This window comes from Adiantum capillus-veneris, chromosome 4, assembly GCF_014529385.1.
Source record: "Adiantum capillus-veneris isolate H3 chromosome 4, ASM1452938v2, whole genome shotgun sequence".
NCBI lineage: Eukaryota > Viridiplantae > Streptophyta > Polypodiopsida > Polypodiales > Pteridaceae > Adiantum > Adiantum capillus-veneris.
In genome coordinates, this window is record NC_140934.1 from 159,634,671 (window position 1) to 159,656,240 (window position 21,570).

Genomic DNA, 21,570 nt, shown 5'->3' on the forward strand with positions numbered 1-21,570 from the left:
CCAGAGAGAGAGAGAGAGAGAGAGAGAGAGAGAGAGAGAGAGAGAGAGAGAGAGAGAGAGGGGGGGCACAGAGTAGTGGTCACACACACTCATTCTCATCCTCTTATATAGGCCATTGTGACTTTTCACCCTTCTAGGGTTTCCATAGTAGAAAGCTCTATTATACACCTTTAGAGCGGAGTTGCGCCACGGGGTAGCAGGGGCAGCAGAGAGAGAGAGAGAGAGACGAAGGTGGTCGCACTCATCGGGAGAAAAGGCAAGCCTGCGTGAAAATAGCTAAAAAGAAGGGCTACGAGAAGGTAGGAAGCGGGCTAGTTTTAGGAGATTCCATGGCAGCTTAGCCCTGCTGACCTTGGGCGCTACCCAACTCTTAACTCTACACACGTCCACCCGACGTGTGTGCGGTGGACGTGTGTGCATATGAGATGGTAAAAGGAAACTGGCTGGTTGCGGTGTGCGCCATAGCCCGAATTCATCTGCCATGAACCCCCTTGCCCATCCCCCGTGAGAGAGCTAAGGCAATGTATAGGGCGAGCAATATTGAGCAAATGGAGGTGGAGGGAACCAATCCATTTGAACTCAAAATGTTTAAAAGTGTGTTGCCTTTCTTCAAGAAAAGCTATGGTTGTAGTGGTACTACAATATTAAAATAAAGGAAAATTATATTGGCCACTTCTCCCTTGAGATTTGCTTGATCTTTGGGTCCCTCCAAAAACTTGCTCGAGTCTTTGATATCCCTCTCCGAGAGAGAACATAAGACCTTAGCTTAAGGCATCTCTTATGCCAACCACCTCTTGAATTTACATATTTTTGGGAATTGGTTTGGTTTGGTTTGCTGGAATTTGGGTTCACTTGTTGGAAAATCTCGCTTGATGTTTGGAATTGCTCGAGAAGCGGAAGGTTATTGGCGTGAGGTAGGTCTACAAAGGGTTCGCTGGATAAGCACAAAGCTAAGTTGGTAGATAAAGACTTTTCTCAGTGCTCAGTGCTGACTATGAGGAGACCTTTGCATTGATTCCACGCATGGCCACGAGACGGGAGGGTCATCTATATCTAGCACGGGGTGGGCTGGATGGGATCAATGGTCATGGCGACCCCATCGATGGATCTCGTGCGTAGATCTATTAATAGCCCGAGATTAGTTTTCATTTTAAGATTAGCATTTTTGGAATCATAAGCACACGACTCCGCATCCAAAACAAGATATGCCATGGGAGTAATGGTTAGGGCATTGGGCTTTCTCCCCACCGGCGAGAGTTCAAGTCGTGGGTGTGAGGGGGTGGAGCATCCCAAGATTAGGAGCCGCAACCCAAGATTAGTTTTCCCTGCACTAATCTTGGCATCGTGAGATTAGTTTTTACCGCGCGACGGTTGAGACCTCCTGCACCCCCTAGATCCATCCTCCATCATCGATCCCATCCAGCCCACCCCGTGTCAAATAAAGCTGAGGTATGGGCACTATTGAAACAATTTTAGCTTTAGCACCTCATCACAAATGGCCCGTGGATGTTAAATCAGCTTTGGAGTTGGAGCAGCCTTCCAATTATATCTTTTCAGAGGAGGTGGAAAGGTGTTGCTTGTTATCCTGTATGTGGATGATCCAATTATCACATGTTGCCATGCAGAGCACATCCACTCGACAATGGATATGGAGACCTTGGCTAAGGAGGTTGAGATAACTGCACAATTTCCTTGGACTAGAAATTTGGTAGACATAAGGCGTCGTATATTCATCTCTCACTAGCAGTATATCCAAGAGTTGTTACAGACCTTTAGCATGATCAACTACAAGACAATCAGGAGCAGTTTCTTGGGGCAGCAAGAAGTAACCTATTGTAGCCTTATCTTCCACATAGGCAGGATACTGTGCTGCTTGTAGTGCTACTTGCGAGTCTATTTGGTTGAGGCAATAATGGTTTATGGAAATAGGCTACCATAATTTACTCTAACAACCACAGTTGTATAGCTATTGTGAGGAATTCGATATTTCATGATAGGTTAGGTGCAATATCATTTTGTCCAAGAGAAAGCCCTGGATGGTACCATTCTGCTTGTCATTTGTTGCATGTCTAATAACCCTACTAATATCTTCACCAAACTACTTTCCTCATAACGAACTTATGCTTCACTCCAGCTCTCTTGGATTGGTCCAAATCCAAGAGCTCAAAGGGGTCCAATCTGATGGTGGCTCGGATGTCTACCATGTGCAGATTAGGGAGTGAGGGTTGTTTTATGGTTGTGCATGGCCACATAAGAGTTAGATGTACCACCTATATTGCATTGTAAATGCCCGCCTGGTAGGCTGACTAGAGGCAGGACCCTGTTCCTAGGTCTATAACTGTTAATTGGGCTCGTATGGCATTTTCCTTCTTCCAATTTTTGATCGCACATACAATATGGCTGTTTTCAAAGTAAATGCCTAAAATGGTTAAATTTGATTGATAAAAATAGACAATTCATTTGCATCAACCTCGTCTTCGCAAAGACAACAAAGCCATGATTTGTCCTTTGATTCGGTAACTCAACGATGATGATCCTCCCTTTGAAATCCAGCCAAACAAAGGGGACTATCACATAAGCATAGTAGACATCCCTCATCTCCTCATAGGTCCAACTTTCTGTGATTATATGCTTCCCCCATTGGCCAAGCTTACAACTTTGGACTTTGCTACTGCTAAGGAGAAACTTCATCAGATGTTTCCCAATCAATGATTCTCTTTCTCCATAAGTTCAAAAGAAACCAGTAAAATGGTAATTACCCAGCATTTAAGTGTGGACGACCCATGTATAGGCCATACTCTCCATAATGCATGCAAGAAATCCTTAAGACACCCAAACTCCAACTTGGATGATGATCAGCATATAATGCTCAAACAAATATATGTATGCACAAACTCGCTTGTAAGACATCCTGATAGACCCTAAGCTTCCTCCACATTTTCAGTTTCATCAGTAAGGTTTTGCCTGCCGACAACTAATCATTGCAGCATTTAGAGCAAAACTTGACTAAGGTTTTCCCTTTGAATTATGTGAAATAGAGGAATTCCAAGCTCCGAGAAATCAAAGAACCAAGTGAATCTAGCACTATTGCATAATGCATAAATTCACAAAAGGCAATGATTGGGTTCAAAAGCAACAGAAGATAAAAGATGAATTTGGCAAATTGAAAATTACAATCTTCCCTGACTTTTCTCAAAAACGATAAGTTTGCATGGTATCAACCGGTCGCCCACGTCTATCTCTTTGGTTAGTAGCCTTGCAAAGCATAGCATTTTCCCACTCAATACATTCTTTGAATTGTTCATGACAGGATCACTAAAATGAGCAGTCACAATGGAAGTCCCCCCATGCATGGAAAGAGAGTTGATGCAACCATGTTACTATCATCATTCCCATGGACAGCCACAACACCTTTCGACTGAAAGACACTTTGCATTTAGCTAATGATCACGAAAATTTCATCTCTTCGACCTCCAAGAGGGATCCTCATGATGTCAAAGCAGTCGCTCCTTTTCCAATGGGCAAACACTAAACCTGTAAGGGTAACCTGTTTTACTGGACAATGATTCCAGGTACATTTGCTGCCTCAGTATAGCCAGCTATAAAATTGTGTCTTTCATTTGACCTCTAGGGTTTAGGGTTTGGGGTTTGGGGTTGGTTACCAAAATTTGAATTGGAAAATTCGTCAGTTCTTACATCTAGCTCTGAGAGATAATCATTCAAAGTGTTGCTTTTGTTGTCGCTAGTGTACATTTCACCAAAAGTGCTCCATTGTAACTCTTCAATGCCTGGTTGAAAAGAGGCAGGCAGCGAAACATTTGTGTGCAAAGAGTGCGAGGCGGCTGCCATGTTAATGTCAAGCTCCGAGCCCGCGTTTTGCAAAGCATGATCGTAATTGTCGAGATCCACAAATGCGTCAAAGATTGCATCTTGATGCGAAGCATGATGTTGCAGATTGCCCTCCTTGAAGGCAGCATCAGGAGGAGTTCCTGCCGTAGCATTTACATGTGTGTGCAACATGTCAAGAGGGACCTTACACTTCCTCTTTGCAAACATGCCGGACAGAATCTCATTCATATAACTTACTGCATCAGCCTCATGCATCTCTCTGGTAGCCTCAATGAGACCCGTGATTAAAGCAACAGATGGGTTGAAAAATAGCTCCCGGTTGGCATAGTGGTCTCGTACGGTCCGATACGTTTTGTACACGTACGATGATGTGCGGTACTAAACGAACTAAAAAAATATTAAGATGTACGATGACGTTACGTACTTTTAAAATAAAAAAACAAAGAATTCTTACGTCTAAGGCTCAGGCCCTTGGGTTTAAACTTTACACTTAAAGAAACTTGACGTTATGAGATCTTCAATGGGAGCTTGAGAGGGAGAGACCCAATGGAGAGAAGATGGAGAGGCAAGACTCTAGTCTCTAGAGCTTGTCACTTGAGAGCTAGAACATGGGAGCATTGAGAGCAATGAGCATTGAGAGCTTGAGAGCAATGAGCATTGAGAGCTTGGAAGTGTTGGAGAACAAGATGGAGAGGCATTGCTTAAATAGGAAGAGGCTAGAGCATGAGAGAGAGAGAGTTGGGCTGCTCAATGTAATCCATTCACAATTGTGAATTTTGCTTTTATAATAATAATAATAATAATAATAATAAAAACGTACGAAACGTACGGGACGGTACGTGACCCGCAGTACAGAACGAGACGTTCCGTACATCGTACGAAAACTACCCTGCCGGTTGGGAACCCTCTCCTGCATAAAAATTTCACAATGAACATGTTGGACGCATTATCGCTGGGGAATAACTTACAGAGGGCCTCCTCCAAGCCCACATCTCCTGCTGCTTCATCTTCTTCTTCGTCTTTGCCTTCTCCTTTTTCTTCTTCAAAATTTGAAGCAAGCCATCTGAACTCTGGCCATGGTCATCTTCATCATCTGAACTCTGGCTACGATTGTCTTCATCGTCATTTCCAGCTGTGTTTTCACTAAGATGAGTTCATTGGTCATTGAGTAAGTGTTGAAATCGCAACCTTCAATTTGTTGTTGCCACTCATTTGTTGCATAATCAGAATAGCAACCAGAAAACATACTCTCCCAAGGCTGGGATGTGAAAACCTGTTCATGAGATGAGTAAACCTTTTCAGGCTGGTAAGCAAGATTTACACTGGAAAATTCATCAATTCCTGCATCCAGCTCTGAGAAAAAATCATTCAAAGCGTTGCTTTCATTGTCACTAGTGTAGATTTCACTAGAAGTGGCCCATTGTAGTTCTTCAATGGCTGGTTGAAAAGGGGCAGCAGGCTGCGATACATTTGTGTGCAAAGAATGGGAGGCGGCTGACATGTTAATGTCAATCTCCGAGCCAGTATTTTGTGTAGCATGATTGTAACTGTCGAGATCCACACATGCGTCAGCGATAGCCTCTTGATGTGAAGCATGATGTTGCAGATTGCCCTCCTCAAAGGCAGCATCACAAGGAGTTCCTGCCTTAGCATTTTCGTGTGTGCGTGACATGTCAAGGAACTCATTACACTTCCTCTTTTCAAAAATGCCACCCATAATTTCATTCATATAACTTACTGCATCAGCCTCAGGCATCTCTCTGGTAGCCTCAACAGATGGGTTGAAAAACAGTCCCCGAATGTCTCTGGGGAATAACTTTGAGAGGGCCTCCTCCAAGCCCACATCTCCTGCTGCTCCATCTTGTCCTTCTTCTTTGCCTTCTCCTTTTCCTTCTTCAAACTTCTGAACCAAGCCATCTAAAATCTGGCCAAGATCGTCTTCATCATCATTTGGAATTTGGGGACGCACGAAAACCATCTACTCTGCATGTTTGCAGTCAGTGAACTCCAATAAAACTAGTGTGCCATGATTACTTTGGGTTCGTTGTAATAATCGAAGGGTGAACAACCTTACCTTAAGCTTCTCTCTTGGAGTAAAGGGGCTTGACTTGTTGATCATAATAATATATCATAATAAAACAATTTCACACCAAGCACTCCTTTGTTGAAAGAAAATAGTCCCTTTTTCTCTAGCTGAAAGCATTAAATTTGATATTCGCCATTCTTGGTGAAGAAGGAATCAATGCATCTCTATTTTACTCTTGTGAATCAATCCGTAAGTCGCAAGTTACCTCTCTCTCTCTCTCTCTCTCTCTCTCTCTCTCTCTCTCTCTCTCTCTCTCTCTCAGGCGTGCAGACAGTGAGATTTGATCTCGTTCGCATCTCTATTTTATAGATGCGGGCTGCTATTTTTTAACGATAGTGGCTTTTCAATTGCTACTTTTTTTTAATTCATCGTGCAAATAATCAGCAATGAATATGCTCCATAGAAAGGGTAGTAATGTACCTGTATTTTGTGTCAAAATTTAATCTCAAAGCGAGCATATGCAAGTTATTGATAGTCCGAACCTCGCAAGAATGGGAAAGTAAAAATTAGTAAGAGTTGATAGCAATAAAAATTTTACAAGCATGGGTTCAAAAGAGCATAATCAATGCATTATCTGCTTAGATGCTTGTGCCCCCAAAAAAAGAGAAAAAACCATGCGTAAGTATGGTGGGGAGGTGGCACAGTCCTCACCCAAATATTATAAACCGTAGGGAACATGTCCTTCTCCTATATACTTGTTTTCTCCTCCAGTGTTGGAGGGTTACGATATGCTTCTCCTCCAGTGTTGAAGGGTCGCGTTTGTTTCTTCTCCGATACATGAGGGTCACTTTTATTTTGGGATTTATAATGTACGAAAGGAGATTCATTACCTTCAAGTTTTTAGAAACGTCGATCATGTATATTGCAATCTTCATCAACCTCGTGTCAACTGTCGTGTTCGATCATGTACCTGCTTCTCCTGCTACGGTCTCTGCGTTCATCATCATCATTACTGTCAACATATCTATGATATCTATCCTTGTTATCATGATGCTCTTTGCTAGTTCTCCACTCACCATCCTTTCTCTCAATGCGAAAGCTATTGATGGGTGGGATCCTTCACGGCTAGCAGACCCGGCTTGTTGGAAGAATCGGTAGCTATAGCCGTTCGCTACAAACCAAACTAGAGAACGTTGGTTGTCTTGAACATATCCTTTGATTACGGTCCACCAAGTGAAAACATCTTGGGAAGGGAGCCCTTGAAACATTTGATGTGCATCCACTAGAGCACCACATTTGGCATACATGTCCACCAAAGCATTGCCAATGACAATGCTACTTCTCAAGAACCCTTAGACTAGTAATCTACTTGTGAATTCACGCTTCTGGGGAGGTCCCATAAACTGTGCATAAAGGAGATTGATCTAGTAAGTGCCTCGACCACCAGGGGAGGGGCAGCTAGCTCTGCTCGAATAATCTCATGTGTTACTAAAGCCTTGGCTCTAATCATCCGCGAAATCATAGAAACCAAAGGCCTCTCCATACATCTCCACCCATCAGTGCTACCAGATCTGCCACGGTGGTCCACTGAAGGTCCCCATTTTGAACTCCGTAAAGCATAGCTGAAGCCACCAAAGTGTCAAAAAGCCAGATCTTTGTTCAAGGTTCCTGAAATTGAACCTGCGAACACATCCTCTCCAATCCTCCCAAGGCTGTATAAGCTCTAGTCAGTCTCTTCTCTGCTGGTCTCCGCAATGAAAATATTGGCCCACTGAAGGCTACCCCAAGGTATGTGTATGCATTGGTATACTCCATTGTCTCATGACCATAGGTAAATGTAGGTGCTGACCTCCTACCCCACTGTGGTGTGGTGTAAAACACCATAACCTTGGTTTTGCCAAGGTTGATAGACAATCCATTATCATGGGCAAACGCATGTAAGGCATCCAAGTGACATTGCATCCCGTCTGGAGAGTCAAAAATCAACACAATATCATCAGCATATAACAATAATGAGATCCATGTCCCACCCAATTGTGCTCCTCTGTCACCCTCCCTCTCAATGTAGTCAGAATCCTCATCCACATACATACCAAATAAAGTAGGAGATAGCGGGTAGCCTTGCTTCACCCCAATAGTGGAGTGAATCAAAATAGATTCCCCTCTGGGTGCGTACATGTCCCACTACTGATCTATATAGAGCCATGATCCCCAAATCAACTCTCTGGGCACCCCTATATCGTGCAATCTGCGCATCAATCTGGCTCTGGGCAGTGTGTCAAATGCTTTGCGGGAATCCACAAAGCTACAATAGATCCGCCTCCCATGTGATCTACCCTCCTCAATAATGGCTTTGAGTGTCAAAATGGGGTCAAGAGTAGAGAAACCCCTCCTGAAACTTGCCTATCCCTCTGCTCGTATGCCCTCTCTCTCTGCCCATCTACTCAATTGTTGCTCAAGAATGGATGCGTACAACCATGCCAATGTGTGTCCAATCATAATAGTGCGATAGTTTCCAGGCTCCATAGGGTCCCCTGCCTTGAAGATAGGTAGAATAGTAGACAAACTCCAAGTATGAGGTAGACCCTCACACATGGCATGGTTGAACATCACTGCTAGAAGCTCTCCAAGCATATCTCTGGCATGTATAAAATTCTCTGCCACTAATCCATCATGATCATATGCTCTCTTGGTCCTCATCCTATCAATGGCCTTCGTTACCATCTCGGCGATAAAGAAATCACATGTGTGTGGGCATGGTTCTAGGGGATTTGGAAGAGGTGGCTGCCCAGGAACTGTGTATAGGGATGCTGCATATTGACCCCAAACCTCTGTAGAAGTGATGGCTGGAGGTGCTCATGGAAGAGTCACCATGCCTCACCTGAGTCCTGGCTCAAAAATACCTAGTATAAATCCCGCTCTAGCTGAGCAAGGAACGCCCTCTTCTTCAGTCGCACCAAGCGTCGGAAGGCAATGCGAGAGAGAGAGAGAGAGAGAGAGAGAGAGAGAGAGAGAGAGAGAGAGAGAGAGAGAGAGAGAGAGAGAGAGAGAGAGAGAGAGAGAGAGAGAGAGAGAGAGAGAGAAATGAAATGAAATGAAATGTTATATTAACGTCTCAAAAGGCCAAAGTGACCTATGAGACCAGAATGTTACAATGTGGTGGATCTGATACAATGTCAGAGTAACAATATGAAATGAGAATAATAACAATATGACAAAAATGACAAAATGACTACTATGGAATCCTAAACTGGTAGATGTGAACTAGGCAGCTAGTTGGGATAGCTAAATTACAAAAGATCCATCATCGGTCTCGCTGGCGGATCTCATCAATCTCCTCCATGGTCAATAGTCTGACCGGGCGTCATGCATGCCGGGCCAAAGTGATCTGAATCCTCTGATGCAGCCCCTGTCGATGCTGTGTAGTCCTCCGCTGTCGTGGGCGTTTGGATCTCCTCAGCTCGGTCACCCTGTCGATCAGTGTGCCTCTGGTGTGAGGCGACGAGCTTTGCTGTGGTAGTAGCTCCTCTGCGTGTCCAGTGTCTGCTCTAAAGAACTCTGTGATCTGTCTCTGAGACTGGCTAGCCTCTCCTCTCATCAGGCTCTCTCTGTGTCTGTGCAACTCGAGCAAAACCAGACCCAGGCATCTCTGATCCTCGTACCACATGACTCTGGAGAGTGGTCCAAAGCCCTCTCTAAACAAGCAGTGGAACCGGCCTCGTATCTCGTAGTAGACGGGGCAGTGGGGAGAGAGAGAGAGAGAGAGAGAGAGAGAGAGAGAGAGAGAGAGAGAGAGAGAGAGAGAGAGTAGCCCTCCGCAGTGGTTTATATTGCACTCCTCTCACCAGCCACCTTGAGATTCTTTAGCTTCTAGAGCTCTCATTTCAGCAAGTACACCCTTGAGGCAGGCTATATTCTCTTAGCACCTCAAGGGATCTCTGTACACATATTTTATAGACATGTGCTTTTCCAAGAGAGAGAGAGAGAGAGAGAGAGAGAGAGAGAGAGAGAGAGAGAGAGAGAGAGAGAGAGCACAGCAGGTGCAGTAGATTCTTCAAGACATATGTGATGGCTCCGCTCTTGTTATCCACCACGTCAAAATAGGCAATTTTTGACAAGATAAACAAATACTCCGTCAGAGCTCTCATCGGCCGGCTTGTCGGCTATAGACGCCTCATAGGCACATTCAAGGATTGGATTCAGGCCTCCCTCGTGTTTCAAGAAGGTCGCATTGAAGACATCCTTCTCCTTGGGAAGGGCACTTTCATGGTTTTACTTTCATCATAGGATGTAGTTGCCCCTCTCATTGCTCGTTCTCCTCTCTCCTGCGGGGATAAGCTTATCTTTTTGGTCGAGTGGTACAAAGGTTTTGACATGACTTCTTTTGAGGACAGATGCAGGGTGCCTAGGTTTCCGATCAAGCTCTCTTTCCCTGACCTAGCCCTTTATTCTAGAGTAGCCTGTTGAACCCCAAAAAATCCCAAATGATAAGAAGCCAGGATGGGTGCGAGAGGTACTTTCACAGTTTGGTTCAATGTACGGCACTCCTTTCCAGAGTTCTATCTAGCTTTCTGCCTCTTTGATGGTGGCTGTTTCTCCCGCTACGGAGTTCCCAGAGACTTTCAGTTTTGAGTGGGAGGACTCGATCATCTCTCAGCGTCTCGTTGTCACAGGTAGGCCTAACCAATTTCTAAGATTTCACACATTAGGACATCTTGTGAAAGATTGTCCTAAGGCTCGGAATTGGGGAGGTCAACCTAGGGGCAACCAGACATAGCCACCCCGTACCCAGCATAGGGAGACTATGTCCTATGCTACAGCAGTGTCGGGTCATAGTCAGCGACATCATGCAGGGGGGTTGGCTAAGAGTTCGGTCAAGCCCCAGCGTCAGAAGATGACAGAGAAGCCTCCGGTAGTAGTAAGGAAGGTCTATCGCCGCAGAGACAGAGCAGGAGTGGAGGAGCAGTCTCCATGTAGACCTCCTGAGATGACAGCACAGGATGAGAGCAGAGAGCCAGTTCTGGCAGCGGAGGAGCAGTCTCCGGAGAGACTACAGGAGGAGGAGGTCCCCCATGCTGACACAGTGGTCAGAGAGGCCCCTGAAGATTCAGCAGAGGCACCTTCTTCAATGATCCCTTCAGTGGTACAACTTTCATTTGCTACAGGACCAGTGGAGGTTGGAGAAACACCTATGATTATACCCCCTGGGTTTATCAGAGTTGTTTCTCCTCCCTCTCATTTCTCTTCCGAGTCCGATGTGCCTTTGTCTCAGTGGTTACCTAGTCACTTCTTCTCTCTAGGCCCTTGGAGGAGCCCTATCGGCAAATTGAGAGATGGTCCCCTTCAGATTCAGTTGATGTTCTTACAGTTTTCTTCCAGAGGGGGTGCTATTTTACAGGGCTCGGCCTCTTCTCCCATGTTCAGAGTTATGTTTGAGACAAGGCATGACAGAGAGTGGGACTTAGTGACAGTCTATGACAGGTTCTTTGAACAGGTTTCTCTCCTGGCAGAGAACTACATTGGCATTCTGGCCAACAGCCTACTTTCTCATTAGTTCGACAGTTCCATTGGTCAGTTGTATTGGTCAGAGTCAGGTTCCTTCTGGTGTATTCTTATGGTCTCCGTGGTGGAGGACTCTACAGTTCTTCCTCCTTCCTTTCAGAGATGGGATGCCAGGGCCACTTCTACCTTCCTCGGCATTAGATCCAGATTGATTACAGATTGGTTCAAGGACATCCTGGAGGGCCAGCATCATGGTTTCAGAGTTCCTTGGGAGATTTGATTGGTGGTACAGGCAGGTGTGTAGAGGATTCTGAGCGCTGAGGGGTTGTGGGTGCTTCTGGGGCTGCATCGCTAGGAGAGACCTAGCAAATCTGTGCAGTCAGCAAGGTTGACAGCTAGTTCTCCTAGTTCCTTTTCCCTTATCATCTTTTTGTATTACCTTCTGGGTACTTTTCCCTCACAGCTTTATGTTTATCCTTGAGGGTTTTTAACCCAGACATCCAATTGTATTGATTATCATTTGGGATATCTCCCATGGATTTCTTGTATTTTCACCCTTTTGGATTCAAGTAACATCAAGGGTACAAGCCCAGTGGTTACTCCCAAAGAGAGAGAGAGAGAGAGAGAGAGAGAGAGAGAGAGAGAGAGAAATCTGCATGCCCCCCTCTCCCGCCCTCTGTTGTCTGACTTGCGTGTGCGTTGCCTTGGCTGTGTGTGTGTTGTTCGCGCACATGTGTGTGTGTGTGTGTGTGTGTGTGTGTGTGTGTGTGTGCACGCGCATGTGTGTGAGTTTGCCTGTGGGTGGGTTTGTGCTTGATTTAGGGTTAGGTTGCTTTGGGATGCGGGTTAGGGTTTTGCTGCTTGTGACTGCTTGTGTTTGTATGTTTGTTTGTCCGCTTGTTTGGTGGTGCTTGATTCGGGTGGTGGTGGTTAGATTTGGTTCTCTGGGGTTTCTAGATTGGGTGCTACTTTTGGAGCTTTCTGTCAGATGTGGTGTCTTCTTCCTCTACAACCCGGATGTTCTTCCCTGGGGTGGACTGAAGTTGTTGTGACCTTCGTTGGTTGGTGGCGGTGTTTTTCTTGCGGATGTTTTTCTTTCCCCGCCCCTTCCTCTTTGCTGCTCCCATCATCGAATTCTTCAAGTGTGGTGTGATTGGCTGGACTATCGTGTTCTAGCAAAGCCCGTACGGTGGGCCATGGAGAAGTCTTGGACTGCACCGCTAGGTGCCCCTGTGGGAATGGTGGTAACCAGATTTGTGCAGTTTGCAGCTGGCTTCACACTAAAGGGCCCTTCGGGGTTTTGGTCATCTCACTGCAAACTTTTTTTGGCTCCTATGATGGGACGGGGCACTTTTCCCCTCCTCCTGTGCTTCTTGTTGTGTCTTGAGGGGTTTTTTCCCCTGTTATGCACTATTTTCATGACATTTGATGTATCATCTTTGTAATAGCCTTTTGGCTTTTAGTAATATAAAGGGTTCCAAGCGCAGTTGCCTTTAGGATGAGAGAGAGAGAGAGAGAGAGAGAGAGAGAGAGAGAGAAACAGGGCAGCAGTTACAGGTACAACAGTGTGTAGGCAGCAGCATTATGGCTCCCCTCTCTTTCACTTCGGAGGCAAAACAGGTCATTCACGGAATATCTCTCGATTTGCTTCCAGAGCACTGTTTGGCCGTTTTGTAGGCTACCGGCGTATCAGAGGATCCTTCAAAGATTGGATCGTTGCTTCTATCCGGCTCCAAAATGGTGGACGCATTGAGGACATTCTCCTTCTCGGCAGAAGAACATTTATGCTATTACTCTCATCGGAGGAGTGTGCTTCTGACTTGCTTCAGCAGTCTCCTCTCCCGTGCTTAGAGCACTTGGTATTCCTTGTTCAGTGGTATGTAGATTTTGACCTCTCTTCCTTTGAGGATAGATTCCAGGTTCCCAGGTTTCCAGTAAAACTCTCTTTCCCTAGGTTTCCTCTAGAGTTTAGGGTGCCTCAGGTTCTTACTCAGTTTGGTGCTTTGTTTGGCACACCTTTTCAAGGTTCTAAACAGCTCAGGTCTTCTATCCCCTCTTTGATGGTTGCTGCCTAGCACTCGATGGACTTTCCTAAGACTATCCGCTATGAGTGGGCAGACACAGTGCGCACACAGAGTTTAGTGGTGACAGGAAGGCCAAACCAATGTCTGAACTGTCACTTGATGGGGCATCTTGTGAAAGATTGCCCCACAGCTCAGACTTGGAGAAGCCAACCTAGAGCCTGGTAGAAGCAGCAGCCACAGTAGACTCAGCGCGAGAGACAGGGTTCAGAGAGTCAGTGACAGACACAGCATGCAGGCAGTCAGTCTTCTCAGGGACAACAGAGATCCCAGGCTCAGAGATCTTCAGGTAGGCTTTCAGTAGAGCCTCAGAAGGTTTACAGAAGAAGACAGAAACTTGCAAAAGATATTCAGGCTACAGACAGACCGCCTGAGGTGAAGGTGCAACATGTTGGGGCTAGTTTAGCTCCAATTGTTGAGGAGGTGGCAGTTGAGTCGCCATCAGTGGATTTGGGACAGGAGTCTCCCCAGGTTTCTGATGCTCGTTCAGTTGTCCCTCTTTACAGCAGATACTGGCCAGGCATTGGATGATTCTTCTTCAATGGTCCGCTTTTCCTCTCCTTCTTAGGTTCCCCTTTCTATGTGTCTCCCAGATTTCTTCTTCGCATTAGGTCCGTGCAGATATCCAGATTCTCCTATGAGGCCAGGCCCGCTTCAGGTTGACATGGTTCTTTTGGCAAAGGGCTCTTCCAGAGATCCTGTTTATTGGGGTACTTGTTTCCAGCCTTTGGTGTGCTTCATGTTTCAGACTTTTCACGATCAGGCTTGGGATAAGCAGTCAGTAGCAGACGCTTTGTATGATCATATTATTTTTGAGGCTGAGAGATTCTTTGGTCCTTAGGTTCATCAACGTCTTTCCTTTCAGTTTGATGATGCTATAGGCAGGCTTGTGTGGTCGGACAGACAGTCTTTTTGGTCCTTGCCTATGGTTTTCTATATGGAGGCGGACAGACAACCTCCCACTTTGATCAAAATATGGGACATCACTAGGGCAGCTACAGTTTTACAGGTGGGATGTGTGGAGCTGTGTGAGTGGATGGTGGAGACGTTCAGGTACCAGTGTCATGGTTTTTCAGTGATTTGGACAGTCTGAGATTGTAGCACAGTGTTTTCACAGAGGTGTCTTACAGTTGGTCTCAGTGGAAGCTCGTATTGGATATAGGATGCTTTTACCCTAGGGGTGGACTGTTGTCCGTTCTATGCCTTTTACTACTCCTTTTGTATCATCTTTATTTGCTCCTGTGCGCAGGAGGCTTTTCCCATTGTATATCTTGGAAAGGGGTTTTTAATTCCCATCATCCCTTGCCCCGCCTTTCTTCACAGTCCTCCGTCGACTCTCCACCGCCTGTTAAGTTCAACCCTAACCCTAAAATAAAATTTAAAAAAAACCAGGTTACAGCAGGGTTCAGCAAAGTTGCAATGGCTCCACTCTTGTTATCAACCACGTCAAAACAGGCAATCTTCGACAAGATAAGTAAATACTCCGTCAAAGCTATCATTGGCCGGCTTGTTGGCTACAGACGCATCATAGGCACTTTTAAGGATTGGATTCAGGCCTCCCTTGTGTTTCGGGAAGGTCGCATTGAAGACATCCTTCTCCTTGGGAAAGGCACTTTCATGGTTTTACTTTCATCAGAGGATGAATTTGCCCCTCTCATTGGTCGTTCTCCTCTCTCCTGCGGGGATAAGCTTATCCTTTTGGTTGAGTGGTACAAAGGATTTGACATGACTTCTTTTGAGGACAGATGCAAGGTGCCTAGGTTTCTGGTCAAGCTCTCCTTTCCTGACCTAGCACCAGAGTTCACGGTGCCAGAGGTTCTTTCCCAGTTTGGTTCAGTTTACAGCACTCCTTTTCAGAGTTCTATCCAGCTTTCTGCCTCTGATCCTTCTTTGATGGTGGCTGTCTCTCCCACTACGGAGTTCCCAGAGACTTTCAGTTTTGAGTGGGAGGACTCGATCATCACTCAGCGTTTGGTTGTCACTGGTAGGCCTAACCAATGTCTGAGATGCCACACATTAGGACATCTTGTGAAAGATTGTCCTAAAGCTCAGAATTGGGAAGTCCAACCTAGGGGCAATCAGACTCAGCCACCTCGTACTCGGCATAGGGAGACCATGTCTTATGCTACAGCAGTGTCGGGTCACAGTCAGCGACAGCATTCAGGGGGTATGGATCGCACTTCGGCCAAGCCCCATCGTCAAAAGATGGCAGAGAAGCCACCAACAGTGGTAAGGAAGGTTTACCGCCGCAGAGACAGAGCAAGAGTGGAGGAGCAGACTCCAGGTAGAGACCTCCTGAGATGACAGTACAGGATGAGAGTAGAGAGCTAGTCCTGGCAGCGGAGGAGTAGCCTCCGGAGAGGCTACAGGAGGAGGAGATCAGTGGTCAGAGAGGCCCCTAGAGATTCAGCAGAGGCACCTTCTTCAGTGATCCCTTCAGTGGTACAGCTTTCATTTGCTACAGGACCAGTGCAGGTTGGAGAAGCACCTATGATTATACCCCCTGGGTTTGTCAGAGTTTTTTCTCCTCCCTCTCATTTTTCTTCCAAGTCCGATGTGCCTTTGTCTCAGTGGTTACCCACTCACTTCTTCTCTCTAGGCCCTTGGAGGAGCCCTATCCGGTAGATTGAGAGATGGTCCCCTTCAGATTCAGTTGATGTTCTTACAGTTTTCTTCCAGGGGGGTGCTATTTTACAAGGCTCGGTCTCTTCGCCCATGTTTAGAGTTATGTTTGAGACAAGGCATGATAGAGAGTGGGACTTAGTGAAAGTCTATGACAGGTTCTTTGAGCAGGTTTCTCTCTTGGCAGAGAACTACATTGGCATTCTGGCCAACAGCCTACTTTCTCGTTAGTTCGACAGTTCCATTGGTCAGTTGTTTTGGTCAGAGTCAGGTTCCTTCTGGTGTATTCCTATGGTCTTCGTGTTGGAGGACTCTACAGTTCTTCCTTCTTCCTTTCAGAGATGGGATGCCAGGGCCACTTCTACCTTCTTTGGCATTAGATCTAGATTGATTACAGAGTGGTTCAGGGACATCCTAGAGGGCCAGCATCATGGTTTCAGAGTTCCTTGGGAGATTTGATTGGTGGTACAGGCAGGTGTGTAGCGGATTCTGAGCGCTGAGAGGTTGTGGGTGCTCCTGGGGCTGCATCGCTGGGAGAGACCTAGCAGATCTGTTCAGTCAGCAGGGTTCATAGCTAGTTCTCCTAGTTCCCTTTTCCCTTATCATCTTTTGTATTACCTTCTGGGTACTTTTCCCACACAGCTTTATGTTTATCCTTGAGGGTTTTTAACCCAGACATCCATTTGTATTGATTATCATTTGGGATACCTCCCATGGATTTCTTGTATTTCAGCCTTTTGGCTTCAAGTAATATGAAGGGTACAAGCCCAATGGTTACTCCAAGAGAGAGAGAGAGAGAGAGAGAGAGAGAGAGAGAGAGAGAGAGAGAGCCGCACGTCGAGCGACCTGAGCTCTGTCCCGGGTCTGCTCGCACGACCCCCCTCCTGCAGTGTACTATGCTCGCCATGGCCCTCTGCGTGCCCCCGCCCCTGTCAGCCTGGCTACTCGTGTGCGCAGCTTGCCTTTTTGTGCGTGCCTTTGTGTGTACGCGCGCCAGTGGTGTGTGTGTGGGTTTTGTATGTTTTATATGCTTGTTTTCTTCTTTTTTCTTGGGGGGCTGCTAGGGTTTCTTGCCTGTGCATGTTTTTTTCTTGTTTTCTTGCTTGGTGTTGTGGCTCAGGGGTTCTTGAGCATAGGGCTTCTGGGTGGGTGCATGGGTATATTTGGGTGTGTGTGTGTGTCCCCCTCCCTGAAGTTCTTATGTGCTGGCATTGGGAGAGGGGGGGTGAACCTCTCTATATGGATCTGTAGTGAAGCTTCATCTTTTATCTTCCTCCTCTCCTTGCAGATAGGAGGCCTTCTTGTCCTGCTCTAGGCTACTGCTTTTGAGAGGAGGCCTTCGTCTTCTGATGGTGGTCGCTACTCTTGTCCTACTCCAGGCTTTTGCTCTTGCAAGCTGTACCTGCTCTCCCAAAAGTTTCTTCGTCTTCGGATGGTCTTCTTGGCTGCTCCTCCATCAAGCTGTGCTTCTTGCTGCGGTGTGATTGGCTAGGCCAATGTGTTCTAGCAAAGCCCGAAATGGTGGGCAGTGTGAAGAATTTCAAGTGCTCCATTGCGACGTCGTTGGATACCCCTGTGGGAATGGTGTTCGGAAGATCAGTGCCGCCTGTAGTAGCTTCCGACAAGTGCCCACTGGGGCTTTGGTCGTCACTCTGCATTTTTTTATGTTTCATGGGGCGGGGCACTTTTCCTGTCCTTCTGAGCCTACTGTTGTATCCTGAGGGGTTTTTTCCCCCGTATTTCAGCCGTGATATTTTGTAATTGCCATTTTGGCTTTTTTAGTAATATGAATGGGTCCAAGCCCGGTGGTTTCTTGTAAATAAAAGAGAGAGAGAGAGAGAGAGAGAAAGAAAGAAAGAAAGATTTTTAACGTCTATGTCAGGCCGAAATCGGCCTATGAGACAAATCAAATGTACATTGTGTGTATGTCATCCGTCTATTGGAAAGACAAATGAAACAAAATTGATACAAAACTGAGCTGAAAGTAGGTAGTGGAGTATCTGAGGAGGGATGGAGCTCTATCTCTAGGGGTATATGCATGTCTGTATGCTCAAGGTAGTACAATCATGAGAATGCATCAAGCTATCTAGCCTTCACTTCGGAGGCAAAACAGGTCATTCATGAAAACATTTCTTTTTCGCTTCTAGAGCTTTGATCGGCCGTTTTGTGGGCTACCGGCATATCAGAGGATCCTTCAGAGATTGGATCGTTGCCTCTATCCGGCTCCGGAGTGGTGGACGCATTGAGGACATTCTCCTTCTCAGCAGAAGCACATTTATGCTATTACTCTCATCGGAGGAGTGTGTTTCTGAACTCCTTCAGCAGTCTCCTCTCCCGTGCTCAGAGCACTTGGTTTTCCTTGTTCAGTGGTATGCAGATTTTGACCTCTCTTCCTTTGAGGATAGATGCCAGGTTCCCAGGTTTCCAGTAAAACTCTCTTTCCCTGGGTTGCCTCCAGAGTTTAGGGTGCCTCAGGTTCTTACTCAGTTTGGTGCTTTGTTTGGCACACCTTTTCAGGGTTCTATACAGCTCAGGTTGTCTATCCTCTCTCTGATGGTTGCTGCCCAGCACTCGATGGACTTTCCTGAGACTATCCGCTGTGAATGGGCAGACATAGTGCACACACAGAGTTTAGTGGTGACACGAAGGCCGAACCAATGTCTGAACTGTCACTTAATGGGGCATCTTGTGAAAGATTTCCCCACAGCAAGCTCAGCGCGAGAGACAGGGTTCAGAGAGTCAGCGACAAACAGAGCATGCAGGCAGTCAGGCTTCTCAGGGACAGCTGAGATCCCAAGCTCATAGATCTTCAGGTAGGCTTTTAGTAGAGCCTCGGAAGGTTTACAGAAGAAGACAAAAACATGCAGAAGATATTCAGGCTACAGACAGACCGCCTGAGGTGGAGGTGCAGCATGTTGGGGCTAGCTTAGCTCCAATTGTTGAGGAGGTGGCAGTTGAGTCGCCATCAGTGGATTTGGGACAGGAGTCTTCCCAGGTTTCTGATGCTCCTTTAGTTGTCCCTCTTACAGCAGATACTGGCCAGGGAGTGGATGATTCTTCTTCAGTGGTCCGCTTTTCCTCTCCCTCTCAGGTTCCCCTTTTTATGTGTCTCCCGGATTTCTTCTTCACATTAGGTCCGTGGAGATATCCAAATTCTCCTATGAGGCCAGGTCCGCTTCAGGTTGACATGGTCTTTTGGCAGAGGGCTCTTCCGTCGATCCTGTTTTTTGGGGTACTCGTTCCCAGCCATTGGTGAGCTTCATGTTTCAGACTTTGCACGATCAGGCTTGGGATAAGCAGTCAGTAGTAGCAGACGCTTTGTATGATCATATTATTTTTGAGGCTGAGAGATTCTTTGGTCCTCAGGTTCATCACCTTCTTTCATCTCAGTTTGATGATGCTATAGGCAGGCTTGTGTGGTCGGACAGACAGTCTTTTTGGTCCTTGCCTATGGTTTTCTATATGGAGGCGGACAGACAGCCTCCCACTTTGATCAGGATATGGGACATCACTAGGGCAGCTACAGTTTTACAGGTGGGATGTGTGGAGTTGTGTGAGTGGATGGTGGAGATGTTCAGGTCCCAGTGTTATGGTTTTTCAGTGATTTGGACAGTCTGAGATTGCAGCACAGTGTTTTCATAGAGGTGTCTTACAGGAGGTCTCAGTGGATGCTCGTATGGGATATAGGATGCTTTTACCCTAGGGGTGGATTGTTGTCCGTTCTATGCCTTTTACAGTTCCTTTTGTATCATCTTTATTTGCTCTTGTGCGTAGGAGGCTTTTCCCCTTGTATATCTTGGAAAGGGGTTTTTCGGCCCCATCATCTCATGTATTATTTGGCCATTTGGTCTTTTGAAGTAATGAAAAGGGTCCAAGCCCAGTTGGCTTCGGCATAAAGAGAGAGAGAGAGAGAGAGAGTGATAGATAGAGAGAGAGAGAGAGAGTCATCAATTTGTACTTCCGATTGCAATGTGATTGGCAAGGCCAATGTGCTATCAAAGCCCAAAGCGATGGGCCGTGGGAAGAGTTTCAAGTGCTCCATTGCGACATCGTTGTATACCCCTTTGGTAATGGTGTTTGGTGGATCTATGCCGCCTGTAGCAGCTTCACACAATGGGTCCACTGGGGCTTTGGTCGTCATTCTGTAGTTTGTTTATTTTTTATGAGGCGGGGCACTTTTCCCCTCAGTTTGAGCCGATTGTTGTATCAGGAGGGTTTTTCCCCCGTTATGCAATGTGTAATACTTTGTAATTTCAGCCTTTTGGCTTTGAGTAATATGAAGGTACAAGCCCAGTGGTTACTTGTAAAGAGAGAGAGAGAGAGAGAGAAATGAAAATGAAAAGAAATGTTATATTAACGTCTTCAAAAGGCCAAAATGACCTATGAGACCAATCAGTTGCAAAATAGTGAATCTAATACCATGTCTAGGTACAAAAGACCTAGAAAAGAACTAGAAGTGGAACAAAATACTACTACTACAATCTAAAACTGTGTGGGTGTAATAGCTGATACAATAGGTACCCAGTAAACTGGATGTAGCAGTGTGTGAAACAAAGATGGAAGGAAAGGTCCTCATCTGCACTCTAGATGTCGAGAGAGTATGGCTCGAATCTTCTGTTGTAGTCTCCGTCGATGCTGTGTAGCTCCTCTCCTCAGTCGCGGTCGTCTGGATCTCCGTAGCTCCAGTGCTCATCGATGAGAGTGCCATTAGTGGTCTAGTGAGTGTGGGACGAGCTCTGCAGTGGTGGCTGCTCCTCTGGCTGTCCCATATCTAGTGAAAAGAAATCTGTAATCTATCTCTGGGACTGTCTCTCTCTAGCTCTCCCCAGTAAAGTGTCTCACCTGTGTAACTCAAGTAGATATAGTCCAAGACATCTCTGATCCTCATAAATCATGACCCTAGATAGAGGACCGAAACCCTCTTTGATTAAGCAGTGGAAACGCCCCCGTATCTCATAGTACAGTGTGCAATGACATATGTAGTGTAACTCTGTCTCTGGCTCTCTCTGGCATAATCGGCATATCCTGCTATTTGCTGGTATCCCTCTGAATCTACCAGTCTCAATCTCAAGCTGATGTGAGGATGTGCGTATCTGACCAATGGCACAACGCAAACCATGAGACATATGTGTGTCCATGCAGCTGGGTCGAATCACAAACCCATCTCCTCTGAGGTGGAGAAGATGCTCTCTATAGAAATCCATCTTTGTGCTCAACTCCTGAGGCGGCTCTATCCATGTCCTCCTGGTGTCCACCTAGATCAGATCCTGAAGAAAGAGTCTAGTGATCTCCACCCGTGTAAGAGACAACGAGGGTGCCTGAAGAGAATACTGGAAAGGGGGTAGCCTGTCCATGGTGAAGCCATGTGTCTGAAACCATGAAGTCATCTGTGCATACCAGCATGAAGTGTCCCCCTGTAGAGCTAACTGTCTGGAAGACTCAAGGGCCAGTCTAGCATATCTGCCTCTAGTAGTATCCCATAGGCTGTGC

The 21,570-nt window shown here is 46.2% G+C and overlaps 2 protein-coding genes and 3 pseudogenes across 2 annotated transcripts; 4 read left to right on the top strand and 1 right to left on the bottom strand.

Annotated features, from left to right (window-relative positions):
• Window positions 1-3,494: 3,494 nt before the first annotated feature.
• On the bottom strand, window positions 3,495-5,827 carry LOC147460234 (uncharacterized; annotated as a pseudogene).
• A 4,417-nt stretch (window positions 5,828-10,244) lies between these two features.
• Window positions 10,245-12,871, top strand: LOC147460235 (uncharacterized). Its single transcript, XM_086511319.1, has one exon. It carries the CDS (start codon window positions 10,680-10,682, stop codon window positions 11,427-11,429), a length of 750 nt encoding a protein of 249 aa, XP_086367445.1. The 5' UTR covers window positions 10,245-10,679; the 3' UTR covers window positions 11,430-12,871.
• A 41-nt stretch (window positions 12,872-12,912) lies between these two features.
• LOC147460236 (uncharacterized) lies at window positions 12,913-16,863 on the top strand. Its single transcript, XM_086511318.1, has one exon. It carries the CDS (start codon window positions 14,878-14,880, stop codon window positions 15,760-15,762), a length of 885 nt encoding a protein of 294 aa, XP_086367444.1. The 5' UTR covers window positions 12,913-14,877; the 3' UTR covers window positions 15,763-16,863.
• Window positions 12,962-13,626, top strand: LOC147460237 (uncharacterized; annotated as a pseudogene).
• Window positions 16,864-17,598: 735 nt separating the features above from the next.
• On the top strand, window positions 17,599-21,257 carry LOC147460238 (uncharacterized; annotated as a pseudogene).
• Window positions 21,258-21,570: the final 313 nt, after the last annotated feature.

What these genes read in the sequence shown, in the direction of transcription:
- LOC147460235 (XM_086511319.1), top strand. Translation starts at nt 10,680, where the DNA reads ATGTCCTATGCTACAGCAGTGTCGGGTCATAGTCAGCGACATCATGCA.
- LOC147460236 (XM_086511318.1), top strand. Translation starts at nt 14,878, where the DNA reads ATGGCTCCACTCTTGTTATCAACCACGTCAAAACAGGCAATCTTCGAC.